This window comes from Myiozetetes cayanensis, unplaced genomic scaffold (genome assembly GCF_022539395.1).
Source record: "Myiozetetes cayanensis isolate MyiCay16 unplaced genomic scaffold, myiCay2020 scf31, whole genome shotgun sequence".
Taxonomy (NCBI): domain Eukaryota; kingdom Metazoa; phylum Chordata; class Aves; order Passeriformes; family Tyrannidae; genus Myiozetetes; species Myiozetetes cayanensis.
The window spans coordinates 5,825,798-5,848,142 of record NW_026087533.1 but is presented as its reverse complement, the minus strand read 5'-3'; the positions used below and the strand labels follow the sequence as shown (position 1 = coordinate 5,848,142).

Below are 22,345 nucleotides of genomic sequence, written 5' to 3'. Positions count from 1 at the left end.
ACCGCGACGCTAGGGGGCAGTGTCCGCGGAAGCGCCGGGAGGCGCTTCCGCGGACACTGCCCCCTAGCGTCGCGGAGGACCGAGGCGCCCGACAGCAAACCCGCCCTAAAAAAACCAAAAAAATCCTGGAATCCACATGGATTTAATCCCACTCGGATGACAACTGGGGACAGACTGCTCTTCTTTTTTTTTTATTATTGTTTATAAATCTCCTCGGAGCGCGGGGACGCTGTAAACATCATCCAAGGGGCAGAGGTTTTTTTATAAAAGAAGAGCAGGGAGGTGTGGGGGGGGGGTGTGGCAGGGAAGGGGGAGAATTCCATTCTCCTAACGAGGTGCAGATGTTTCCCCCAACCTCCTGGCTCTATGGAATCGTGTCACCACCGGGAGTTTTTTGTGCAATTCCCAAGCTAAGCCAGCTCCAGCTGACTGTTCCTCGGGAGGTTCCTGGTCCGGTTGACAGCGTCAACCTCCGGATCAAATTTCTCCACGGGGATCACGAGTTTCCTCCGGGTGTCCATGCACTTGTTGTCCAGCTGCAGGGAGTTGGTTTTGTAGCCAATGTCGGTCTGGATGCGGTGAAGTTGTCTGTAAAGAGCGTCCAAGGCGTTCCTGGGAAGGGAGAGGAGTTGGGATTAAGCACTGCATTGCTCCCCGGGGACGTGGTTACAGCCCCCAACCTGCCAGAGCTCAAGGAGTGTTTGGACAACGCTCTCAGGGACAGGGTGGGATTTTGGGGTGTCTGTGCAGAGCCAAGAGTTGGACTCAATGATTCTTGTGGGTCCCTTTCAACTCAGGATATTCCATGATTCTAAATTAGACAGGAAACACCCAACTTCCCATCTTCTGGTAGCATTTGGCCCTGTGCAAAGAGCGAACTCATGAGATATTCCTCAGTGTGAGACACTCCTTGTTTGGGGCAGGGAATAGGGAGCCCACGCCCTGGCAGCTGCCAGCCCACAGCAGCATTTCTCTTGCTTCCTCTTCACCCTCCTTTTTGCCCCTTTTGGAGCCGTCTGTGCCATGGGAGTCCTGCTCCCCTCCCACCGCACCGACCCCTCGTGCTGCACCCCATGCCCACCCCTCCCTGGCAGGGAGCGGGACACTCACTGTGACTCTGTCCTCTTCTGCTGGAGCGCTCGGATCGCCGCCTCCAGGTCCTGCACCTCCCCTGTCAGCCCGAACTGCGCCTGCAGGGGGGAGGAAGGGCAGCGCTCAATGGGGACCGGGGCGGTTTGACCAAGGCCACACTTCTGCCATTCCCCTCCACCCCAGCTGTGACACTGATTCCTTGCTGTGCTCTGTCGCTGGAGGATCCAACGCTCAGCCCCTACAGAACTCATCCAGGTTTTCCAGAGGCCCCATCCCGCACAGGGGCTGTGCCAGGGCAGGTACCTGGTCCCGGCAGAGCTCCACGTGGGGCCGGTACGTGCGGGTCTCCAGGCGGGTGTGAGCCACTTTGAGATCCAGCGTTCTCTTCCGGAGATCTTCCTCCAGCTGCCGGATCTCCTCCTCCATCTCAGCAATTTCCTCCAAGGTCTGAGGAGATGAAGACATGTGTCATGAGGGACAGCCTAGGAGAGAGACTGGGATACAGCCCCCATGGCTCCAGGGATTTCACTGTGCTGGGGATGGATCTCTGAGAACTGAACACTCTGCTTCCACAAGGGCAAGGATGGTGCTGCTGGGGGGTGAGACCAGGGGGGAAATAAAAAGGCCCCAGAACAGCACCTGTGCGAGCTGCCAGGATTATACATGTGCCACTGAACAGCAAACGTGTGGAAACCATGCTCAGGCCAAGCTGCTTTCCATGTAACCCACAGCCTTTGGGATTCCCAGCCAGGTTGTGGTGGATGACCAAAGAAACAACACTTACGTTCTTCTCCTGCCATCTCAGTTCACTAAGGGCTCCTTCCATGTCTCTAATCCTCTTCCTCAGGGCAAACTCCGTCGCTATCCGCTGAGCCTCCAGCTCATTGTTTGTCTGAGGAGGGAACAGGCTCCAGTCACACGTGGCTACAGGGTGTCTGTGCCCCCAGCTGTGGCTGGGAGGCTGGGGCAAACCCAGGAGCAAAACCAGCTGGGTTTGGCCACTGCCAAAGGCATGCAGGTCATGCTCCCCTGGTAGCCAGAAGGCAGGGATCGGTGGACAGGTACGTGTCCGTCCACCTTGCTGACACTGCTGCAAGCTCCACAGCACAGCCAAGCTCCTCTCTTATACCAGGAGGTCAGCTGCTCCCAGACAGACCCAGAGACATGCCTGCCACTCTCCCACACTGGATCCAGGGCAGCACCATGGATCCACAGCCGAGAGGGCATTACCTGGGCAATGGTGAGCATGATGGCTCCTCGGAGATCGATCGAGGCTTTCATTTCTGCATCAGCACGATCCTTGTTGCACTGGCTGTTCAGTTCCCACTCACGAAGTGCAGTTGTTCTGTCAACAAATCAGTTAAGAAAATAAATTGAGTGTTTGCAAGACAGCTCAAAGGAACCACCTGCTGCAGGCCAGGATGGCTTTGTGCAGCACAAAATGATTCCAGAAATCTGGAGGTCACATCCTGCTTCATCTCCTCAGAGACTGAACCCCACTGAGCCCAACAGCTGCTCCACCAGGGACACATCCAAGCCATGGAAGGGAATGCCAAGTGAAAATGTGAAGCAGCTCCCCCATGAGCTGTGCCAGAGGTGACACCACACCACTGAGTGTCACCTACAGCCAGGCAAGAGGCCTGGCAGCTGGCCTGGGTTTGTGGTGACAAATTAGCTAGCTCTCAAAAGTCTGTGGCTTCACCATTCCACAGCAAATCCCAGAGCCAAATCCTGTTCTGAGCTCTCTCCAAAACTGTATCCATCAAACCAGGACACAGCACAGAAGGAAAAACCATCTCAGGGCTCTTCCAGGCACCAGCCCGGATTTGGCCACACAGGGGCAGGTTCTTTCCTTACCCGTCTGGGATCCGCGTTGGGTTGACCTTGAAGGAGATGTTGCCGGAGGTGACGTTGAAGGACAAGCACTGCCGATCCAGTTCCAGCGCCTCCACCTTGTGCCGGTGGTCACAGCTCAGCTGCTGCCGAGTTTCCTTCAGGAGGCTGCGGAGAGCCAGGCTGGAGTCAGTGGGAGCAGGCCAAGGGGAGCGGCAGCTCATGACTCCCAAAGCTTCATCACCATGCCAGTCATCTCTGAAAGGAGGGATGAGCTCCCACCCCCATTGGGAACTGGGCCCCCCCGCCCCAGCACTGCCTGCCTGGCTGTCCCAGGCTCTGCGCTGGCATCGCCCTGGAAAATGGAGCTGCAAAGGATTCCCATGGAGCATTAGGGCCTGGGAGCTTTAACACCTCCCAGCTGCTGATTCCTGAACCAAGGCAGGTGGTACAAGAGATCTGTCTGGGCCAAAATTTCCCAAGGGTACTTGTGAAGTCTCCCTTGACACACTTGCCCTTGCCAGTTCCGAGACCTTGCCAATAACCATCCAAGGCTCCTGTGTGGTTCCCTGCCTGCCCGTCTCAGCGTGGCATGAGAGGCACATTAAATATCTGGGGACAAGCAAGGAGGGCAGAGCTTGGCCAAACGCTGTCATTCCTCACCAGAGCTGTTTGAAGGCTTCGTCCACTCGCTGCTGCAGCTCCTTCTTGGTCTTCTCGATCACCTTCACCTCCCTGTGCAGCTCCTCCTCCACAGGGTCCCTCACCACATCGATGTCGCGGCGGCTCTCGCGGAACGTCAGGCACTCGATGGCAACATCCAAACACAAATTCTTTGCCTGGAGAGCATCTTCTGCTGCATCCTTCACCTGGAAGAAGCAGTCAGCCAGGTGTGTGGGGGAGGAAGAAAGGAAGGGCAACCCACCAATACACCTGTCACTGCCATTGGGAATCACACCTTGCTGGGGACAAACAACTCCAGGAGCAGCAGGTTTAGAACTCACAGAATCAGAGATGTCCCACTGCTATTCTCTAGTCAAAACCAAACATTTTTGAGGGACGGTGTTAACATGTTTCTCATTTTCCTTCAGGGCTCTAAAAAAAGCCTGAACAACAAAAAAAACACCCAGAAACCCAAACAGGAGCATGCAGTGCTCCATAACATGACTTGGCTCAGCCAAGAACACACAGGGGTTTGTCTTCCAGGAAGTCATTCCATCAGCTATAGATCCCAGTATAAAATATACATATATATATATATATAAAAATGTATCTAGTGAGAAGGCCTCTTTGAAATCCAGATGGGTTTGCCCATTGCACAAGACAAGCCTCAATTATTTCACATCCCATGTTGAGAGTGTAAGTTGATTTCCAGCCATCTGTTTTCCCAACATACTTTGGTTAAGGCATCGATTTCCAAGTCTATGTCTGTGAGGCATTTGGCCAGGACCTCTCTCCATCTGTCCACGCTGGTAATACGATCCTTCAGGCGGGTTCGGGTGTCACACTCATCCCATCTCGCCTGGAATTAGAGAGAAATGCCATTACTCTTTTCAAAATTGCGTTTACAAATCTTGCTGAAGCCTCTCCTTGTTTTTGGGACTGACTGACCCTACACAGGAGCACAACACGTTGCCATTTGGCCTAACAGCCATTTACACAAATGGAGAGCACAGAGAACACAAGTTGCAACAGACATGAGAATCACACAGGAGGGTTTCCTGACAGTACAGACACATACGTTACTGCAGGCAGATTTACAGCAGCCCCTCTGCCAGAAGGCGCACCTGGTTGCCGGTGTCGTTGCGGAGAGCTCGTGCTTCCTGCCGGATGTGGTGGGAAGTAGAACGCTGGTGTTCGGCATCGGCCGAGATGCGGTGGGCGTTGTTCTGCCAGTCCGGCAGGGTGAACCGCTGGCCCGGCTTTACGCTCAGCGAGGCCATCTCGCTCAGCAGGTGACTGCAAGGGAGGGGAAGATTTATCTGTTTATTCATGGGAGTACACCCGAAATGGGGCTGCAGAGCTCTTCAAAAGCAGCAGCAAACGGTGACCTGGCACCTGGCCTAGCACAGACACGTGTCCTCACGACGGGAAGGTGATCGGTGCCATTCCTCTGCCCAGCTCAGAGGGAAAGCCCTGTGCACCGGTCCCTCCCTGGGGAATGGAGACCTGTTTGCAGGGACAAGGAGCTGCTCACAGCCCCAGCTCCCACACCGTGTTCACTGAGCTTGGACAAAATGGCTGATGATGATGTGACTGACTCTGCCGTGCTACAGCTGCAGGCTGAGCCCAGGGCTGCGATGCCGGGGCACTCCAAGGCTCTGCAGGAACAGCAGAGTTTGCAGCCATCTCCCTTGTTCCCCAGCACATCCTGCACAGCGGGCAGGAGCTGCAGAGCCCTCTCCACAGACCCGGGGAGGGTCAGGTGCGGTTCTGGGGCAGGATAACCCCTGTCTGCCGCAGCCCCCTGGGGCACGGCCACCGACACCACAGGCTGACCGGGAGGGCAGCCCGGAGGAAGGGCACAAAGGACCGCGGGGCACAGGGGTGGAGGAGGCTGTGAGGGCACTCGGCAACTCCGAGCCTCTCCCTCGGGGCCGACCCTGCTCCGCTCTCCACCTCAGGACCGGTCCCGACCTCTTCTCTCCCCTCACAGCCCGGGCCGGTCCCGACGCCCTCTCTCCCCCCGCCATCAGAGTCGGTCCCGGCCCCGCTCTCTCCCCGCCCCAGGGCTGGTCCCGGCCCCGCTCGCTCCCCCTCAGGGCCGGTCCCGGCCGTGCTGCCCTCCCAGCCCGGGTCCCTGGCCGCGCTGTGCCCCCTCACCGTTCCCGGCCGATCCCCGGTCTCCCCTCACCGTTCCCGGCTCTCCCCGGGCTCGCGCGGGGCCGTTGCCGGGCGGTCCCGGGCAGCGGCGGGTGCGGCACCGGCTGCAGGGCGGGTGTCGGGGACAGGGACACTGCAAACCGCAGCCAAGCGGCACCCGAGGCAGCTAATGATAGTAATTAATACTACTTTAAAAAATCGCGACAAAATGACCCATAGAGCCGGAGGGAGTGCCCAGACACAGAGCCCCTTCCCCGTCCCCACAGCCGCCATCCCTGCCCAGGACTCCTGCACGCGGTCAGAGGGTTTAAACCACAACCTGAGCACTTCGAGCTCGGCCCCGTTTGGGGTTTTTTGTTTGTTTTTAAACTAAACGGCATTAAAATAAAATCAAACAGAAAAGATCAGAAGTAAGTGGTTTTCTGGCATGGGTGTGCCTGGAGCTCCCCGGAAATCCCACCACCCAGCCCAACACCTCCACCTCCATCTGCTCCTGGCCTTGGGAATAAATTAAAATGATGAAAGTAGAAATAAAGTAAGGTGTTACATATGCATTTCAAAAAAAAATTTATTTTTCAAATGAATACGGTTCGCTTACAATACACTCAAGTTGATGGTATCTATAGCCAGCAGAGATCGATGACTGCTGTGTCCTATACACAGTCGTACAGAGGTTACAGATGCCTACGAGAGGGAAGGAACAGTGAAAGAAGTCGACATTTTACTGTGCTGGAAAGAAAGCAACTCTTGCAACAGGTAGAAAATTTTGGCAAGAACAATTCGTCCGGAAAGGGAGAAGGGGCAGAGGACACGGCTTCTGCTTAGCAAGTACATCTCAAACACCGACACGTTCCCTCCCACCCCGCACGGCTGCAGCCCACGCCCGCGGTACAAAGAGGCACACATGGTCAAGATGGTTAAGTAAAAATAAAGGCTTTTACCAGTTTGTTTGCCACCCATCTACAATCTATTTGTGCAAGTCACAGCTCTGCTTTCCTCTTGAAAACAATTCCCTTTTGCTTCGAAAGCCCCCAGGACCTTTGCAGTGGGAACACATTCACGATCCTGCCGAAGCAAGGGGACACCAAAACAGGGGAGCAGTTACCAGCATATGAGAGAGAGCAGACACATGGGAGGGGATCAATCCACCGGGCTGGATTATTAGAATTTTATTCGGAAAAGAAATCCCAAACAGCACGATTTCTTTTTTTTTTTCTTAGCAATTTAAACACGTGATCTTAAATATGTAGGATTTCTATGCACAACATCGCTTCCAGCAGTCTCCAGAACTAACCCAGCTCACTAGCCAACAATGTGTATGGCACACACAATGCCACCTGAGCCACCTCCTCCTGAAGATCCTTTTAAGATTGGCTCATACCAAATGCTACTGATTACTGTGAAAGCTCTAAAGGACAACGTTCTTGTGCATGATCAGACACCTCCAGCCAGGTAAACAGCCCAGTTTTTCCCCAACAAGCACCATTTATCCACCATGAGGCTACCTGGGGGAGCTGAACTACTCGCACCAAGGGAAGGGACAAGAACAACAGACAGGAGGGTCTGTACCCTGTGAGCCCAAAGTGCCACCGCATCCGTGGAATGCTGATCCGCACACCAGTGCCTGTAAACCCAACATTTCCGACCCAAAACTCACCCTGCCAGCTCCACTGCTGTGCTGCAGCTCCCTTTCCACACCTGCCTGCAAACAGACACCGAACGCAACGAGCTAGAAGCAGGTTTTCCTACAGGAAACAACATGAAGTCGTCTCAAGGTGAGATTCAACACTGAAATCTGCAAAAATCAGAAGGTTTCGCTGCAAAACAGAAGTCAAGTCAAAGAAAACTAAACACTACAGCTACAGGAGGGGAGTGGTGTACAAAACTGAGTACCCAGGAGAAGCCATTCTTCACTGCAAAGTTGCTTCCTCTCACCGAGTTTTGTCGGTGTTCAATCGTCCTCGCTACCTGAGGAGCACTACTTAAGTTTCCACTTTGCTGGCACTCCATCAGGTTCCAAAACTTCCAAAAGTTCTTTAAAATTCTCCACTGCTCCAGTGGGCATCACTGCTATTATGTCTGAGTGGACACTAACCAGCAAGATGTGGATTTTTCTATCAAAGAAACTAGTTTTGAAGATATTTATGAGATCTGCAAGTGTAAGCATAATGAAACTTTATTAGTAACTATTTTTAAAAGCTAACTTTTGCACACCTGTACGTAAATGGGTTGTGGATCTATGATTTATTGGCCAGCATAGCCCTAAACACAACACAGTCGTGTATTTGTGTTGCTAGTGTTACAGTGTTAATTTTTCAACTGCCAAATGTGTTTGAAATACCTGTATACCTCCCAGCAATGAAAAAAGCCCCTTCATTTAAATAAACTTGCCCTCTGACTGTTTTACAAGAAATAGATTATTTAAAAAAGAAAGCAGCATGTCAAACATCATGGGATCGACCCCAAGGACCTTTGCCTCGGCAGAGCTGCGATGGGAGGGAAGGGAAGAGCTCAGGCTCCAAACAGAACCAGTCTCACTGAAGAGGCAAACGGGCAGAGGTGCACAGGTTTGTGTCAAGCAGTTACCACTGTCACGACACAGTTCACCCTCAGAACACCCAGTAACTCACTCTCATGAGGTGACCTGAACCACCACAAACATCTTCTGGATGAGAAACCAGGCAGAGTCGTTTCCCCCAGGTCAGAGAGGGAACTTGCTCCAGAGCCAGCTGGTACTGGAGCTCCTGGCTGGAAAACTCACCAATATCTCAAAACTGCATCAAATAGGACCTGTTGGAAAAACTGTTCCACTTTGGTCTGAAAATCCACTTTTTGTAGCAGCTTTAAGCCCAAACTGGCATCTAAGGACACAGGTATCTAATTCTGCACAGCACACTGTCTACAACAGGTAGCTGGTGTCAGAGGATGAGGGACTGTTCCTCCCCTCACACCCTTTGTCTCTCTTTCCACACCCAAGCGACCACACAATTCTGTTCCCTGACACCACCACCCCCTGCTGTTGGCAAACTGCTTCTTGAGGAATTATCTGTGATGTTTAACCCTCAGCTCCACATTCCCACTGAACCAGAGCTCTGCACTGCTCCCCGACATTCACTGGACAACATTCCCCACATCCCTGAGAGGGGAGAAGCGATGGAGTGTATGGAAAGCTGCAGGAGCACAGTAAAGAGTGAGGACATCACTGGACAGGCAACATTCAAATAAAGGCAGAATTACTGATTTTCATTAAGATAAACACATCAAGGTTAAATTTTATCTTAAAAAATTGCAAGTCTACCAGGAAGTAGGTTTATTTGATGACATTGTTCTTCAGAAACCACTTATTTTAAAAGCTTCTCCTCTCTGGGTAGTTCTAATTCATAAATAATTCAGGGCTCACTTTGATTAAATAATTCAAACACAAAACCAACTCCATTCTGACCAAGTACTTCTACCTTTAAAAACAGTTCCAGAAAAACACTAACCATCCTACCAATGCAAACACAGGTTCTTCCAGCTCCGTTCCTGGTCAGAAAAAGGCACATGCTTGCTCTCAGTGAGTTCAAGTCCAACACAAACAGCTCAGGACCACCAGGCTCAGGGCTGACGTCCCCATCAATGTCCCTGAAGGGCTCGAGCTGATCCCAGCTCACCCGACACCCACCCACCTCCTACCCAGTCCTTTATTTCTCCAGGCTTTGGTCACCCCAGAGCTAGTTTGTGTTCCACACAGCTACAGCATCCTCAACATGGCTAATTCCACACAGGCAGGGGAGGGAGAGTGACCCCGGTCAGGGAATGGGGAGGTGGGCAAGAGCTGAGGAGGAGCAGAGCAACTGTAGTGCTACAGCAAAATCACCTCTGCACCTGCCTGCTGCTGTTCCTGGGAGCCAGACACACCTCAGGGCGGCCAGGACTCTGTCAGGGCTTCTGTGTCGGACGGAGGGGTCAGATATTGCTCAGAAGCAACTGGAACCTGCACCTGGTCTGATCCAAGTAAAGGAGTTTCAAGGTTTGGATAAACCACAGTTTGATTTCAGGGTGCAGCGTTCCAGGCACTGCCACCTGCTCACAGCACAGCCCTGGAGGAGAACAGGCACTGCTAAAACACGCAGGAAAACGCTTTTCTCCTCATGTGATCACAGAATCAGAAAAGTTTGGGTTGGAAAGGACCTTTTAAGTGTCATCCAGTTCCAACCCAGGGACACCTTCCACTAGCCCAGGTTGCTCCAAGCCCCGTCCAAGCTGGCCTTGGACACTTTCAGGGCTGGGGCAGCCACAGCTTCTCTGGGCAACCTGTGCCAGGGCCTGCCCACCCTCATGATAAAAACCATCTTAGATATAATCAGAACTGACCCTCCTTCAGTTTAAAACCATCACCTCTTTTCCTATGGCAACAGGCCCTGCTAAAAGTTCATCCCCATGGTTATCAAAGGCCCCTTCAGGTACTGAAGGAAAACATCAGCTGTCAAGTTTTGCTTTTTTCTTTACTACAGGAAGCAAAGAAGGTTCTGCTGCCTCTTCATCAGCTTCAACATCCCATTTAGGTTCTCCCACCTGACGATTTTTAGAGCAGTTTGAACAACTTCTACTGGGATCTGCTACTTTCAGTCTGTTCTTGCTGCCTCTTTCCAACACCTTTCTTCCTCTTGCAGAGCTGCCCCAGCAGCTGCAGGATCTCAATGTCCCACAGGTTCTCCATCTCCCTGTCCACCCACAGCTACTCCTTGGGGTGTTTGGTTTGCTGTTTAGTTGTAGGGGTTTTTTTAATTTGAAGTATTTTAGTAGTGTCTCTTTTTAGTGGTTTATTAGCTCCTATTTAATTTGGATACTTTACATCATCATACACCTTCAAATGGCTGAAACAGAAACATTTCTGCTGGAATTAAACCTCGTGTGCGGCAGCTCATTGATACCAAGGTAAGAGATTTATGTCCAACAGAAACCTGCTCTGTCAGGTGTAAGTTCATTTCTTTTGATAGAAAGAAAAGGCAGCAACTTCTTTCTAAATTTCAACAGCTCCAGTATTAGCTAACTGTAGAGAGAAACAAACCGGTTCACAGGCGAGGGAGGAGATGGAGAATATTGCTGCAAACAAGCTAATGGTGCAACATTTTTGGCCCTTTTTAGTCTAAAAGATAAAAACAGCTACTACTAAAAAGGACAGGAGACACAGTTTTGGCTCAGAACTTAGACTCAAAAATGCTTTCTAAACCCTACTCTAGTAACACTAAGAAACTGGGAATATAAAACAATTGAACATCATGGCAAGCTTAAATACCAACACAGTGGCATTGGGCACTGTAATAAGACAAGAAAGTTGGTAACAAACTACAAGAGACATTGGCTCATGTCTCAAAGTTGAATCAATCAGAAGAAATTACAGAGCAAAAAGAGTCAACTTGTGTCTGGGGAGCGGAGCAGGGGCTGCACCGCGCGGGCCCCACGCAGCGTCCCCTCCACGAGGAGGTGTGAGCACCCAGCACTGCCCCACGCTGGCACTCTGGACCCTACACATTCCACTGATGATGTCCAGAAGCTCTGCTTGCTCCCAGAAAATGTCTGGACATGTACACGTTCCTGCAAAGATACCACTTGGGATTACTCAGTGAGTTCTGCGCTGAAGCTCCTGATATTCAAACCTACCCTGACTGATGTCAAGTTACTCCACATCTTAAATGCCCAACATTATAAACAGTAATAAAATGCACAAAATCATTTTAGTTGTAAAGAAACAAGGTACCAATGAAGCCTCTGTCTGTGGCTCCTCTCAAACACGACTGGTTAAGCTGAATTTGGAGAAGAAAACCAAAACATTCAGAAACTTCTCCCGCCCAAAAATAAAGTGTTAAAAGCAACACACAGAGCAGACACACAGACCTATGAGCTGCACACAGACCACCAATAAATATACAGAAATATCACAAGAAAGAACGAGGCTCATCATAAAAGAAAAGTCCCATAACTGCTACTCAGACCAAAGGAAAAAGGGAAGTGTGTGTTTTTTGCAGGCATGTGCAAGCACATTACAGTGTCATCAAAGCACAACTTTGCTATTATTATTACTTTATGCAGCATTACAAGGTTACTGAGGTGCAGTGTTTTAATAGTCTAGTCTACAGCTTTTCCTGACTGGAGGAACGCTCACCAAACTCACCAGGAACCCACCCCCTCCATGGCATCACCCACCCCCCAACCCGCTCCTGCCCAGAGCACCCAACTCCCAGCTGGGAATCACAAGGACACACTGGTCCATGACATCCCTCCTGGACACACACAAGCCATGAGAGGACCCACCATCTCCTAAGCCATCCTTAAGACATCCTCCTAAGACACCTTTCAGTTTGTCTTGATCTTTGGGATGTCTCTACCCCTAAGAGATGACATCCTCCAGTAGCTGTGGATTCCTTTGGACACTAACCACGTCCCCAGAGCTTCTCCCACACCCCACACCCCCAACCCCCTCAATATGAAGAGGCAAATCACATTGACCAAACCCAGCCCAAGCCCAGCCTACCAGCTGAGTTTGGTGATCGCTCCTCAATGCCTCTCCCTCCAAAGGAAAACACCTTCCTGGTTATTCTTGGTCCTGACTCAGAGAAGCTGATGCTTGAGAGTACCTAAAAGATACCATCAAACACTTGGCATTTTTCAATAATTTATCTTAAATTTGCAGCCACGTACAACTGGAAAATAAAAATCTACAGCACCATCTTCTAAAAAGGCACTTTCTGAGGACTGTCTTGCTTGGAAAAAAAAATAAAAAAAAGTCACTCCAAGTTTGGAAACAGTGGAACTGCTTTGTTTGAAAAGGACCCTACAGTAACGATCCGGAGCAGGTGGGGGGGTACCTCAGACAGGATCTGAAAGGCCAGGGCATGTGGGATGGAAAGATGGATGGAGTCTCCCCCACACCCTCATTTATGCCAAACTGATGCTTTGATGTTCTCCCTCACAAGCCTCTCCCTTACAACTCCTTCCCCTCCACATGCACCTTTGCCTACTCAGGGACCACAGTTTGGGTTTTAGTGTCACACAGATCAGGATTGTTAAGACTCTGCTCGGGAGGTAAAATGTAGGATCCTGTCTCCATCTCCCTCACACCTCAACTACAGAGAGTACAAAATCTTCTACCAGCAAAAAGCATTGACGAGCTCAAACTCCAACCGTGATATTGTACAAAACTCCAACCGTGATACTGTACAAAAACCAGGAGTGAATTGGCTAAGTGAAGTTTGATTTCAACACGTGCCAAAATAAAAACGATATTCTGACACCCAGCATCAACCTAAAGTACCATCTTTGGGTAGAAAAAGACAGGAATCTTTCCCTTTGATTTTTTCCATGGATCCAACCAATCTGCCAGCAGCAGCCACAAAGCCCCACGGCACTGAAAGGGACAGAGCATCAGCCTGGCCTGACCAGAGACCACGATGGCCATTGAGAAACAACCACCTTTGAAAACTGAATTTACAGGTCTGACGTACACAATAATCTGAGCTTCTGATTTCTTGGTTATAAAAGTGCTTCGAGAAAGGTTCTAAACCCTCAGTTCAAAAAACAGGGAAAATATCAGAACAGGACAAGATATGAAGAAAGTGTAGAAAAACAAAAGGCCTCAAGCTCAAGCTTGGAATTTCACCAGAGTGAATTTTAAGACTAGTAGAAAACCAGTATTTGTAGCTGGAATTTGTACAGCAGATGACTATCTGGTATTTCATGCTGAGCATTTTTTAGGACAAGAATTCATACATGAATGAGTGAAAATCATTTAGGACCAAGAGCATCTTGAAATAATTTGACTGACAGCTTCCAGAAACCCATTAACTCCTGAAAACCATTTCCGTGGCCAAACAAACTTCCAGAAGGATGCTGGAATGAACCCTATAAAAATAACTTTTGGACACGTGTAACCAGATGACACACTGAACAGTGACACAGCGCTCCTGAGTCAAATGGCCACGGCTGAAACCCCTACCAAGGAGAAAAGGCGACTTAGGGAGTCACTCCTTCTGTCTGCAGATGTCACAAGTTTAATGCCTCGACCACAAAACGTTCCAGGATTCCCTCCAACTCCGGATCTACCAGTGGCCTGATGGCAGGTTTCGGCACAGCTGGCAGCAAGTGAGGAGGGGCACTGACAGCAGCCCAGGATCCATCCCCAGGTGAGGAGGGGCACTGACAGCAGCCCAGGATCCATCCCCAGGTGAGGAGGGCACTGACAGCAGCCCAGGATCCATCCCCAGGTGAGGAGGGCACTGACAGCAGCCCAGGATCCATCCCCAGGTGAGGAGGGCATTGACAGCAGCCCAGGATCCATCCCCACAGCCAGCACCATTCCAGCAATACCCTACAGCCACTCCTGGCCCAGCCCTGGGGCTGCTCCCTCCACGGGAGCTCTCAGTGGCACTTGTTAAGCACAAGTGAGGTCTCAGTGTCTGAGGAGGCGGGAACTGCTTTTCCCGACAGGCATAAACCCGGTGTCTGCAAAGCAAGAAGAACCATCAGCCTGTGCCCACCTCCCTCTCTGGACTATCCACAGCCAGGAGAGGGGGGACCTGCTGTGCCACTCAAGGTTTCCTCAAACGGCACATAAAATTTGAGATTTTTTTTTTTTTTTAGTTTTTAAAGGAGAGCAGGTACAAAAATAAAAGAAATCCATATACTCTGAAAATATACTGGAAACTGCCACCACAGATGAGGTACCATTTATCCCGACCCCCCACCCCCAAACTGCAAACATCAAAATATATATGTTTTTAAACAAAAGAAGAATATCTGGCTATTTAATCTCAGTTAAAATGACAGCACCCTTTGTTACACTTGATATTTCACACCATTAATTCTCTTTTGAAAAAAAACCAAGATATCTAACTAACCTTGATTCCTTGCTTTTCTCCTCATTCCTTAGTGCAGTAATTGTCCATCTCCATTTAAATAAATATAGCAGCTACAGCATCATAAATGTGTGGCCCTCACAACGTCAGTAACTTGATATCGTAATACAAAGAAGTATCGGCACTTGACGTAGATATTTGCAAAACCAAGAAGAGAGATTAAAACTTCCAAATACTCTTCACATGAAAACCAGGTACAATGTTACCTTGACAACTGAAGTCACTTTGCCAGTGAAGGTTCTTTAGTTTTTGGTGAAAGTAGCGAGCAAAAAAGCTTCTCAAATCCGAGTTGCCGAGCGTGGGTGGCATGAGAAGCATCCAGCAGCTTTGAAAGGAGAGTCAAAAGGCTTTGTAAAAAGGAATTTTCACCTAAATGCCAGAACTCCGCAAGAACTCCTTGTAAAACAGAGAATTTTTTTAAAAAAGATTACCTTAAAACAAATTTCTGTAAAAAGCCTAAGCTGAACCTTTTACAAGCGGCACTGGTAGAGAGCTTTAGGAGAAAACTGTCAGGTCACAGACTGGGAAAAACATCTGAGAGACTTACTGAGAAACCACCTTGCTCAAAGGACTCTGCCCCACCACCTCCCTGCACCAGGCTTGTCTGCAGGTGCTGAGAGGGAACAGCCCTGGCTCCAGGGGTTCTGATCCCTTGGGATCTGCTGAACCCTCCCAGCCACCCCACACCTCCTCTCTGAGCACCCCCAGCCACTGCCCACCCTCATGACTGTTTTCAGTGCAATTTTAACGTTGCCAAGTTAGTCTGTTTCCATTATTTTCCTTGATTTTGGGAGGTAAAATAAGTATCTACACTAACTGTTAGTAAAGCTCTTGCAGACAGTTGTGAGCAGCACTACGGACATTTCCATACAATATACAAATGCACAAAATACAGTACTTGGTTTTCTGGCAGAAAAAAGGGAGGTTCATGCCTGGTGAAGCAAAACGGGCTCAGATTTTAGGCTCAAAATACAGTATATTGGCAAACAGTGGATTTGGTGAGAAAGAGGAGAGAAGCTACTTAGACCAACCCACTGGTTTTCATGTGAGAGCAGGTGGAGGTCAGGAGGGCTGGGATCACAGCAATGCCCATACAAACATCTGCAGTAAATACACTATGAACCAGTGCAAATAAAAACAGTCAAAAATGCAGTTCACGAGTTTACAAAGTGCAAAACTCCCCAGTCCCCTCGTTGAATAAACGCTTGTCTCTGACATCTTAAACATTGGTTTTAAAGTGGAATGAAAGAGTCCCATCGGTTTGTTTCACATTTCAGTGATTTAACATGTTAGAACTATCCCAGCCCTCTTTATTTGCGAAGTGAAATGAAGTTACCAATAACTTAATTTTAAAAGGAAAGTCATTATCAAAGAGGAAAAAAGCCTAAAAACTTTTTATTAATTCCAGACGTTTTACTGATGTCAAATAGGTTTAACTAAGCATGTAAAAACTGAGATCTTAATACAAAACCCTTTCCATTTAATTCAAATATGCTCCACATTTCAAAGCCAAAAATAAGGCCAATTCCTTTGTTAAATCAAAAGACTGCAGCGACAAGTAAAGCTTGCAGAAGTCTAGAAGCATTTTTGAAATTTTTTTTTTTTGATTTAAAAAAGGAAAATTCAAGATTCCTTCTGACTATAAAACTTTCCTTTCAAAATTAAGGCTTTTACTTTGTCCTTTTAAAATCCTGGAGGTGTCCATTCTCCCACGGTCCGTGGTACAGACACTGCTTCAGTACAGCTCAATGGACACAGTTTTTTCTTTAGAACGCTTATTGCACTAAAAGATAGCAAAACAAGTTGTCAGTTTCTTTTTTTAAAAATAAACATGGTTACATTTCTAAAAAATAAAAGTTGATGTTGACCATATGTTCTGTAATAATTAAATTAAAGCATTATTATTACTCTAATAAATATAAAAGAAACAAAAGGAAGCTAAACTTCAAACACACATACATATGAATCACATTAAGGTGTGAGAGGCAGCAAGTAAACTAGCAGGTTTCTTTTTTTTTTTTTTTTTCCAAAAAGACCTTAGCTCTAAAGTTTCAGTTCTGGTGGTTACTGTGTCATCCCAGAAAACCTGGGACATTGGATCTCACGTGAAGCTTCAACAGATTGGACTTGCCAGATAGGAAAAAATTGAAACTTTTGGACTAGGTGAAACAGCAGCTTTAGTAAATTCCCCAGGGAGCAAGAAGAGTTGGGTCACTACTGCCTGCACATGAACCACGAGCTTCTTGGATTGCTTTTGAAAGGGAACTCTTGGAGCTGAGAACTCCAAAGCTGTGAGAAAAGACACAAAGGCAGCCGTTGGCTAAATTAGGTTCAAATCATTGGATTAGTGTGCAAAACTTCCCCCTCTCTGTTTCCTAGCTAGTGCTGCACATTCCAAAGCACTCGGACATGTTCACATTCGAATGCTCGATGGCAATACTGGGAGGATTCCTCAATGCATGGGGGTTAAAAACTTAATTATTTGCTTTTTTTTTTGCACACTTTCCTCCCTCCAAACAATCACTGTGATTGTTCCTAAAAGGTGGTTTGCTTTTTGTTTTAAATTCCACAATAGATTTTAGTTTATTATTACTATTTTTTTTTTTTTTTGCAACAATAGTTGTGCTGCCGAGCAACTTGAGGTAAAGGCAGAAGAGGGTTAAACTACGAGAAATAATAATTAAAAAAAAAAAAAAAAAAAAAAGGACGGCGTGCTTCCCACGGGAGCCCGCCCCAAAAAAGCAGTTGGCTGGTTTCATATTGCATAATAGTGCTGTGTTCCTGGATGAAGTAAACAATCTTCCTCGTGTCAATTTAAGGGTGAGCCTCTCGCCCCTGCACAGCGTCAGCTCCAGCACGATGGGAGGCACGGCCCCTAAACCAACCCCCTGGGAACATACATTGTATGTGGCTTAAGTTCTCAGTTCTCCTCTCGGTGAGTGTCTCCCGGGTCGTTGACTTAAGCGAAGTACATCGTGCGTAAGGTGTCTTGGTGAATCTGTACAGCCTTCGCCAGGGCCTGGGGGTCTCGCCCGTTGCTCTGTCCTGACACGTGGCTCCCTTCAGCACTGCAGGGAACGAGGGAGAGACAGGCAGGGCTGTAAATTGCATTAATTCGGATCAAAAAGCTGCTTTCACATCTCTTCCGACAGAATCACCGAGGTTGGAAAAGGCCTCCAAGATCAGAGTCCAGCTGTGCCCCATCCCCACCCTGTCCCCCAGCCCAGAGCACTGAGTGCCACGGCCAGGCCTGCCTTGGACACCTCCAGGGCTGGGCACTCCAAACCTCCCTGGGCAGCCCCTGCCAAGGCCTGACCACCCTTTCCATGGAGAAATTCCTGCTGATGTCCCACCTGCCCCTCCCCTGGCACAGCTGAGGCCGTTCCCTCTCCTCCTGTCCCTGTTCCCTGGGAGCAGAGCCCGACCCCCCCCAGCTCCCCACTCCTGTCAGGGATTGCAGAGCCAGAAGGTCCCCCCTGAGCCTCCTTTTGTCCAGGCTGAGCCCCCCCAGCTCTCTCAGCTGCTCCTCATACAGCTCTCCAGACCCTTCACCACCGTTCAGCAGAGCAACACAGCACCAGGAAGAGAACTGAATACTGAGGAAAATCAACTCTTCTATTCACCCAGCAACCTCGAGGCTTTTCACAAATCCCTTCACCGTGGCTGCTCAGCTTGTTCATCTAAAAATAAGCCTGTTATAAATATATTGATGGCTTGAAGGTTATAAAATATTTCTGACGTACAGAGTTAGATAAGTGGAAGCACTTAACATCTGGTTCATTCATGGCAACTCTGATCCTAAAGCAAAAAACTAAACACGTCGCCTGATTCCCTCAGACTGCGCCAAAGCCATAACAAAACACTTCAGTAAATTAAACTTGATTCTTTTAGTGAGTGTTACTCCCCAGAATCCACCAACCCACCCTGGTCTGATGCAGAGCAGCAGCTGTCAGCAGTGATGATCTTAAGACTGGTCCCAGAGGTCACAAAAACTAAACACAAACCCAGCTGGGTTTGTTTTTTTTAACCGCAGTCAGGTGGCTTTAGGCCTGAGAGTGGAACAAAGGTTCAGTGGGGACACAAACCTGAGCACACAGTCACTCACCTGTCGTGTTCCTTGTCCACGAGGTGGTACCTGGCCCGGAATGCCACCAGGTGAGCGTAGTAGGCCGGGGCTGGGATGGACACGGAGCGGGTGCAGCGCACGTAGGTGTGGCACAGCTGGTACGTGAGGAGCTGCAGCTCATCCGCCGTGAAACAGTTGTCATCCCACAGCACGTGGTAGTGGGAGGGCCGGCTGGTTCCCTGTGGGAGGGGGACATCCATTCACTCGCCTGGTTTCCATACAGACAAGTCACAGTAAGTTCAGAAAGGGTCAGACTGCCCAGTCTGAACTCCTGCGGAACAGCAGCCCAAGAACATTCACTCTCAGTCAGCCCTAAGTGCAGCTAGAGATGAGTAAGTAACATTTACATGATTATACTGCTCTAACTGTTCTTGCTTGGATAAAACCCCACCTGCCTTCTACATAACCCTCAGCGATCTACACCTGCTCCCAGCACGACCAAAGCATGAGCACACCACTTCTCACCTACCTTCAGTTCAACTCTTTCTCACCAAGACCCATTTCCCAGAGAAATAACTGCTGCTTTTACTTCTTTCCGACTCCTGAGCATCCTAATTTCAAGTATGAGCACTAGAAACTACAGTTAAATCTTACATTGCACCTGAATCAGGTCAAGAGTTGTGCTTTAGCCAGGCAACAGGTCTCTCTTTTTAAAACATGTATCTGAAGTATAAATTTACTTGAGGCCTTTTTGTGGCTTGCTGTATGAAAATATAAATTGAGCTGAAATTACATCTGGTGTTTCTGCTTCAATTTATATTGATAACTTTTTTTTTTCCAAATGGCCAAAAGCCAGCTTGCCCAGACCTATGGACAGACAAAAAAACATAGCAATGACTCAGAACTGGAAAAGAAATCATGGCCATCCAACCTAAACAAAACTCATTCTAATGCGGTCACATTTACATGATAAAAACTAAAGAGTTAATTTTTTTTCTCATTTTAAGCAATATCCTGATACAAGTAGCAAGTTTAATTTTCAGAAGTAAAAAAGGTGCAAAAAAAAAGTGACCTCTTACAACATAAACTTTAAAAAGCATCACTTACCATCGGTGCAAGTTGAAAGGTGCAGAAGATACCACCACCACTTAAGCATATAATGTGGTATCATATAAAACTGAGCTAAAATGACATTTACCTCCTAAGTAACTGTTTGCAAACAGGTGTTGCGAAAAGGAGAAAAAAGAACACGTTCTAAATTCACATTTACTTACAAAGAAGCAACTGTACCTGTATTCCAGCATGGCTACAGAGGTAAAAATCGAACTCGTAGGGGTGTGTAATGTCTGTATCCACAGTTGTCCCCGCTGGAATATTGCCACTCCGTCCGACCTAGGGAACAGGTTTGTTAAGTGCAGCCTCAGCTGTTCATACAGCTCAACTCTAATGGAAAATACAACTTTCTATTCACCACTGGCAAGGGTCTGGCGCATGAAGTGCCTCAGGAATGTGCCGCTACGGCAGCCTTGGAGGTTTGACAAGGGCACTGGATGGCTCTTCAGCACCCCAACACTGCACCTACAGCACTTCAGAGCTTTCCACCTCAGACTCAAGAGCTGCACAGAGATTTGTACTTAGAATTGCCAGCTTGGATCGACTGCCTCAGAAGAAAGGCTCCACCATTTTGTACTTTCTTCTGTTCCAATTGCTGGGGATTGGTCCTGGTTACTCACATGAACATCAGTTCCAGTGGAGGTGTGTGGGGTTTAACCTACTCAGGTCAAGGATTTTTCAATTTGGGGCCACATTTTATCAGTCCAGCACTTCCCTGAGTGCACAGACAACCAGATGGACAGAGAAGCCCACACTATATTTCCTCCAGCAGCATAAGAGCTGGACACGAAGCTTTCCCCCCAGGCTCCCTGGAGAGGGCAGTGATTACCCTTTCTGTTCTGTCAGCACAGAACAACCGCGTATGGTGTCGTTTCTGCACCACGATGTAGGTTATCCCAGGCTGGTAATCCTTCTCCAAACTGATGCAGGCTTCTCTAATGGCCAGCAGCTCATAATACAAAACCTGTGAGAACAGAAGAGTTCAGGTTTTCCTTCCACTGCATTCTACTCACACCACCTAATAAAGGGGTTGTAGTTAACACCAAGTGCAACTTTGCTTTAGTAATCTTAGGAAGAACCTAGAAATACGTGGTTTCCCAAGTTCTAGGACTTCCCCTTCCCAGACAGGAAAGAAGCAGCAACTCTTCTTACCCAATGTGCTTAAGAAATTCTCGACCTCAAAGCACTTTGTGCTTCCTTGGTGTAAATGTAAGCAACTCAAACAGCACAAAATGAGACCTGGAGTTACTCTGGAGTAACAAAACCCTCCAAGAAACCCCCAGCTGAACCAACCTGTCGGAACTGTCCCTCAGAGACCCCGTCCCTGTAGAAGATGATACGGGTGGGCTTGAACCGTGTCGACTTGTAGAACTGGATGAGCAGCTCCCTGACCATGGAGGCCAGGTCCTGGATGATCTCCTGCCGGGGCCGCTGCACCCTCACCGTGGCACAGTACCGGCTGGGATGGGCGTCCATGCTGCCTACAACCTGCGGGGACAGGCGGGAGGGAAGGCTTCGAGATCCAACCCATCCAAATCATCAACGGCAAAAACACCGAGAGCAGCCATTTTCAAGTAAAAGGTGCTTATGTGAAACAAGAGTAACGCTTTATACTGGAAACCTGGAGTAGGTACAGGTTTAACAGCTTCTGAGAAGAGGTAACAAGAATTGTCCCCAAGCACCCTGAAAGTTTTCTCACTTTTTACACAGCCAAACACCTCAGTTTCCCTCAGTCGCTTTAAACATGGACACAGTTACCATAACTGCAACCAGTGGCAACTAAAATACCAAGGGGACAAACCAGAAGAGGACTGACCAAGCCTCCAACCATCACCTTCATCTCCTGGACTGTACCAATACAAAATGTAAGAAGTATCAGAAATATTTCTGCCAAACCAGGCCTTTAGTTACACTTTTTTCCTTTAAAAACACAAAGATGTTACTAGTTAACATCACCAAGCTGCATTATTTCCTTGAGAACATTTTTGCAGAAATGTATTATTTAACAATGCTATCTTACCTTGACTGAAAAATTAAAGAGCTAAGAAACCGGACTGAAGTATCAAACACTGTTTTTTCCTTTTAAAGACGTGACTTTTAATATCATTGGGAATGTGTACAAAGAACTGGCATAAGCCCTGACAGGTATTTGACACAGACATAGTCCGTGAGTTGCATTTAGTATTCTAACATTTACCCAAGATGAAAAAGCACATTAATGTAATAAAACTCACAGCAGCGATGGAGGGCTTCTTTCCATCTCCAGCTGGAGGGTGAGTGACATCAGCTCCCAAAAAGATCACTGGCTGCTGGAACACAGAAGGTCTTCAAAAAGAAAAAAGTGCTAAGTCACACTCGTAGCTGAGCAGCTGCCACAAGGTTGTCACTCACAGGGGGTTGTTTCTCTCTCAGCACTATCAGGTACTGGGGCCAAGGCTCAACAGTGGGGTCTCTGTGCACAGCAGGTGAACCTGGAACCCACCCCAGCAGAGAGTCCAACACACACTGGGAACACACTGCC

At 48.4% G+C, this 22,345-nt stretch overlaps 2 protein-coding genes across 3 annotated transcripts in view; both read right to left on the bottom strand.

Annotated features, from left to right (window-relative positions):
- Positions 1–85: 85 nt before the first annotated feature.
- On the bottom strand, positions 86–5,011 carry TEKT2 (tektin 2). Its single transcript, XM_050326450.1, has 9 exons — positions 4,713–5,011; positions 4,322–4,447; positions 3,589–3,794; positions 2,950–3,093; positions 2,323–2,437; positions 1,877–1,984; positions 1,396–1,539; positions 1,111–1,190; positions 86–612 (listed from the first exon to the last, which is right to left on the bottom strand). Exons 1-9 carry the CDS (start codon positions 4,917–4,919, stop codon positions 411–413), a joined length of 1,332 nt encoding a protein of 443 aa, XP_050182407.1. The 5' UTR covers positions 4,920–5,011; the 3' UTR covers positions 86–410.
- A 1,287-nt stretch (positions 5,012–6,298) lies between these two features.
- AGO3 (argonaute RISC catalytic component 3) overlaps positions 6,299–22,345 on the bottom strand; it is a 32,273-nt gene continuing 16,226 nt past the window's right edge. For both annotated transcript variants that reach the window (XM_050326445.1, XM_050326446.1), the window contains 6 exons: positions 22,059–22,149; positions 21,118–21,312; positions 20,654–20,788; positions 20,002–20,103; positions 18,751–18,950; positions 6,299–17,713 (listed from right to left, as the gene is read on the bottom strand). In XM_050326445.1, the coding sequence (XP_050182402.1) occupies positions 17,605–17,713; positions 18,751–18,950; positions 20,002–20,103; positions 20,654–20,788; positions 21,118–21,312; positions 22,059–22,149 (832 nt within the window). In that variant the 3' untranslated portion in view covers positions 6,299–17,604. The remainder of the gene's footprint in view (positions 17,714–18,750; positions 18,951–20,001; positions 20,104–20,653; positions 20,789–21,117; positions 21,313–22,058; positions 22,150–22,345) is intronic.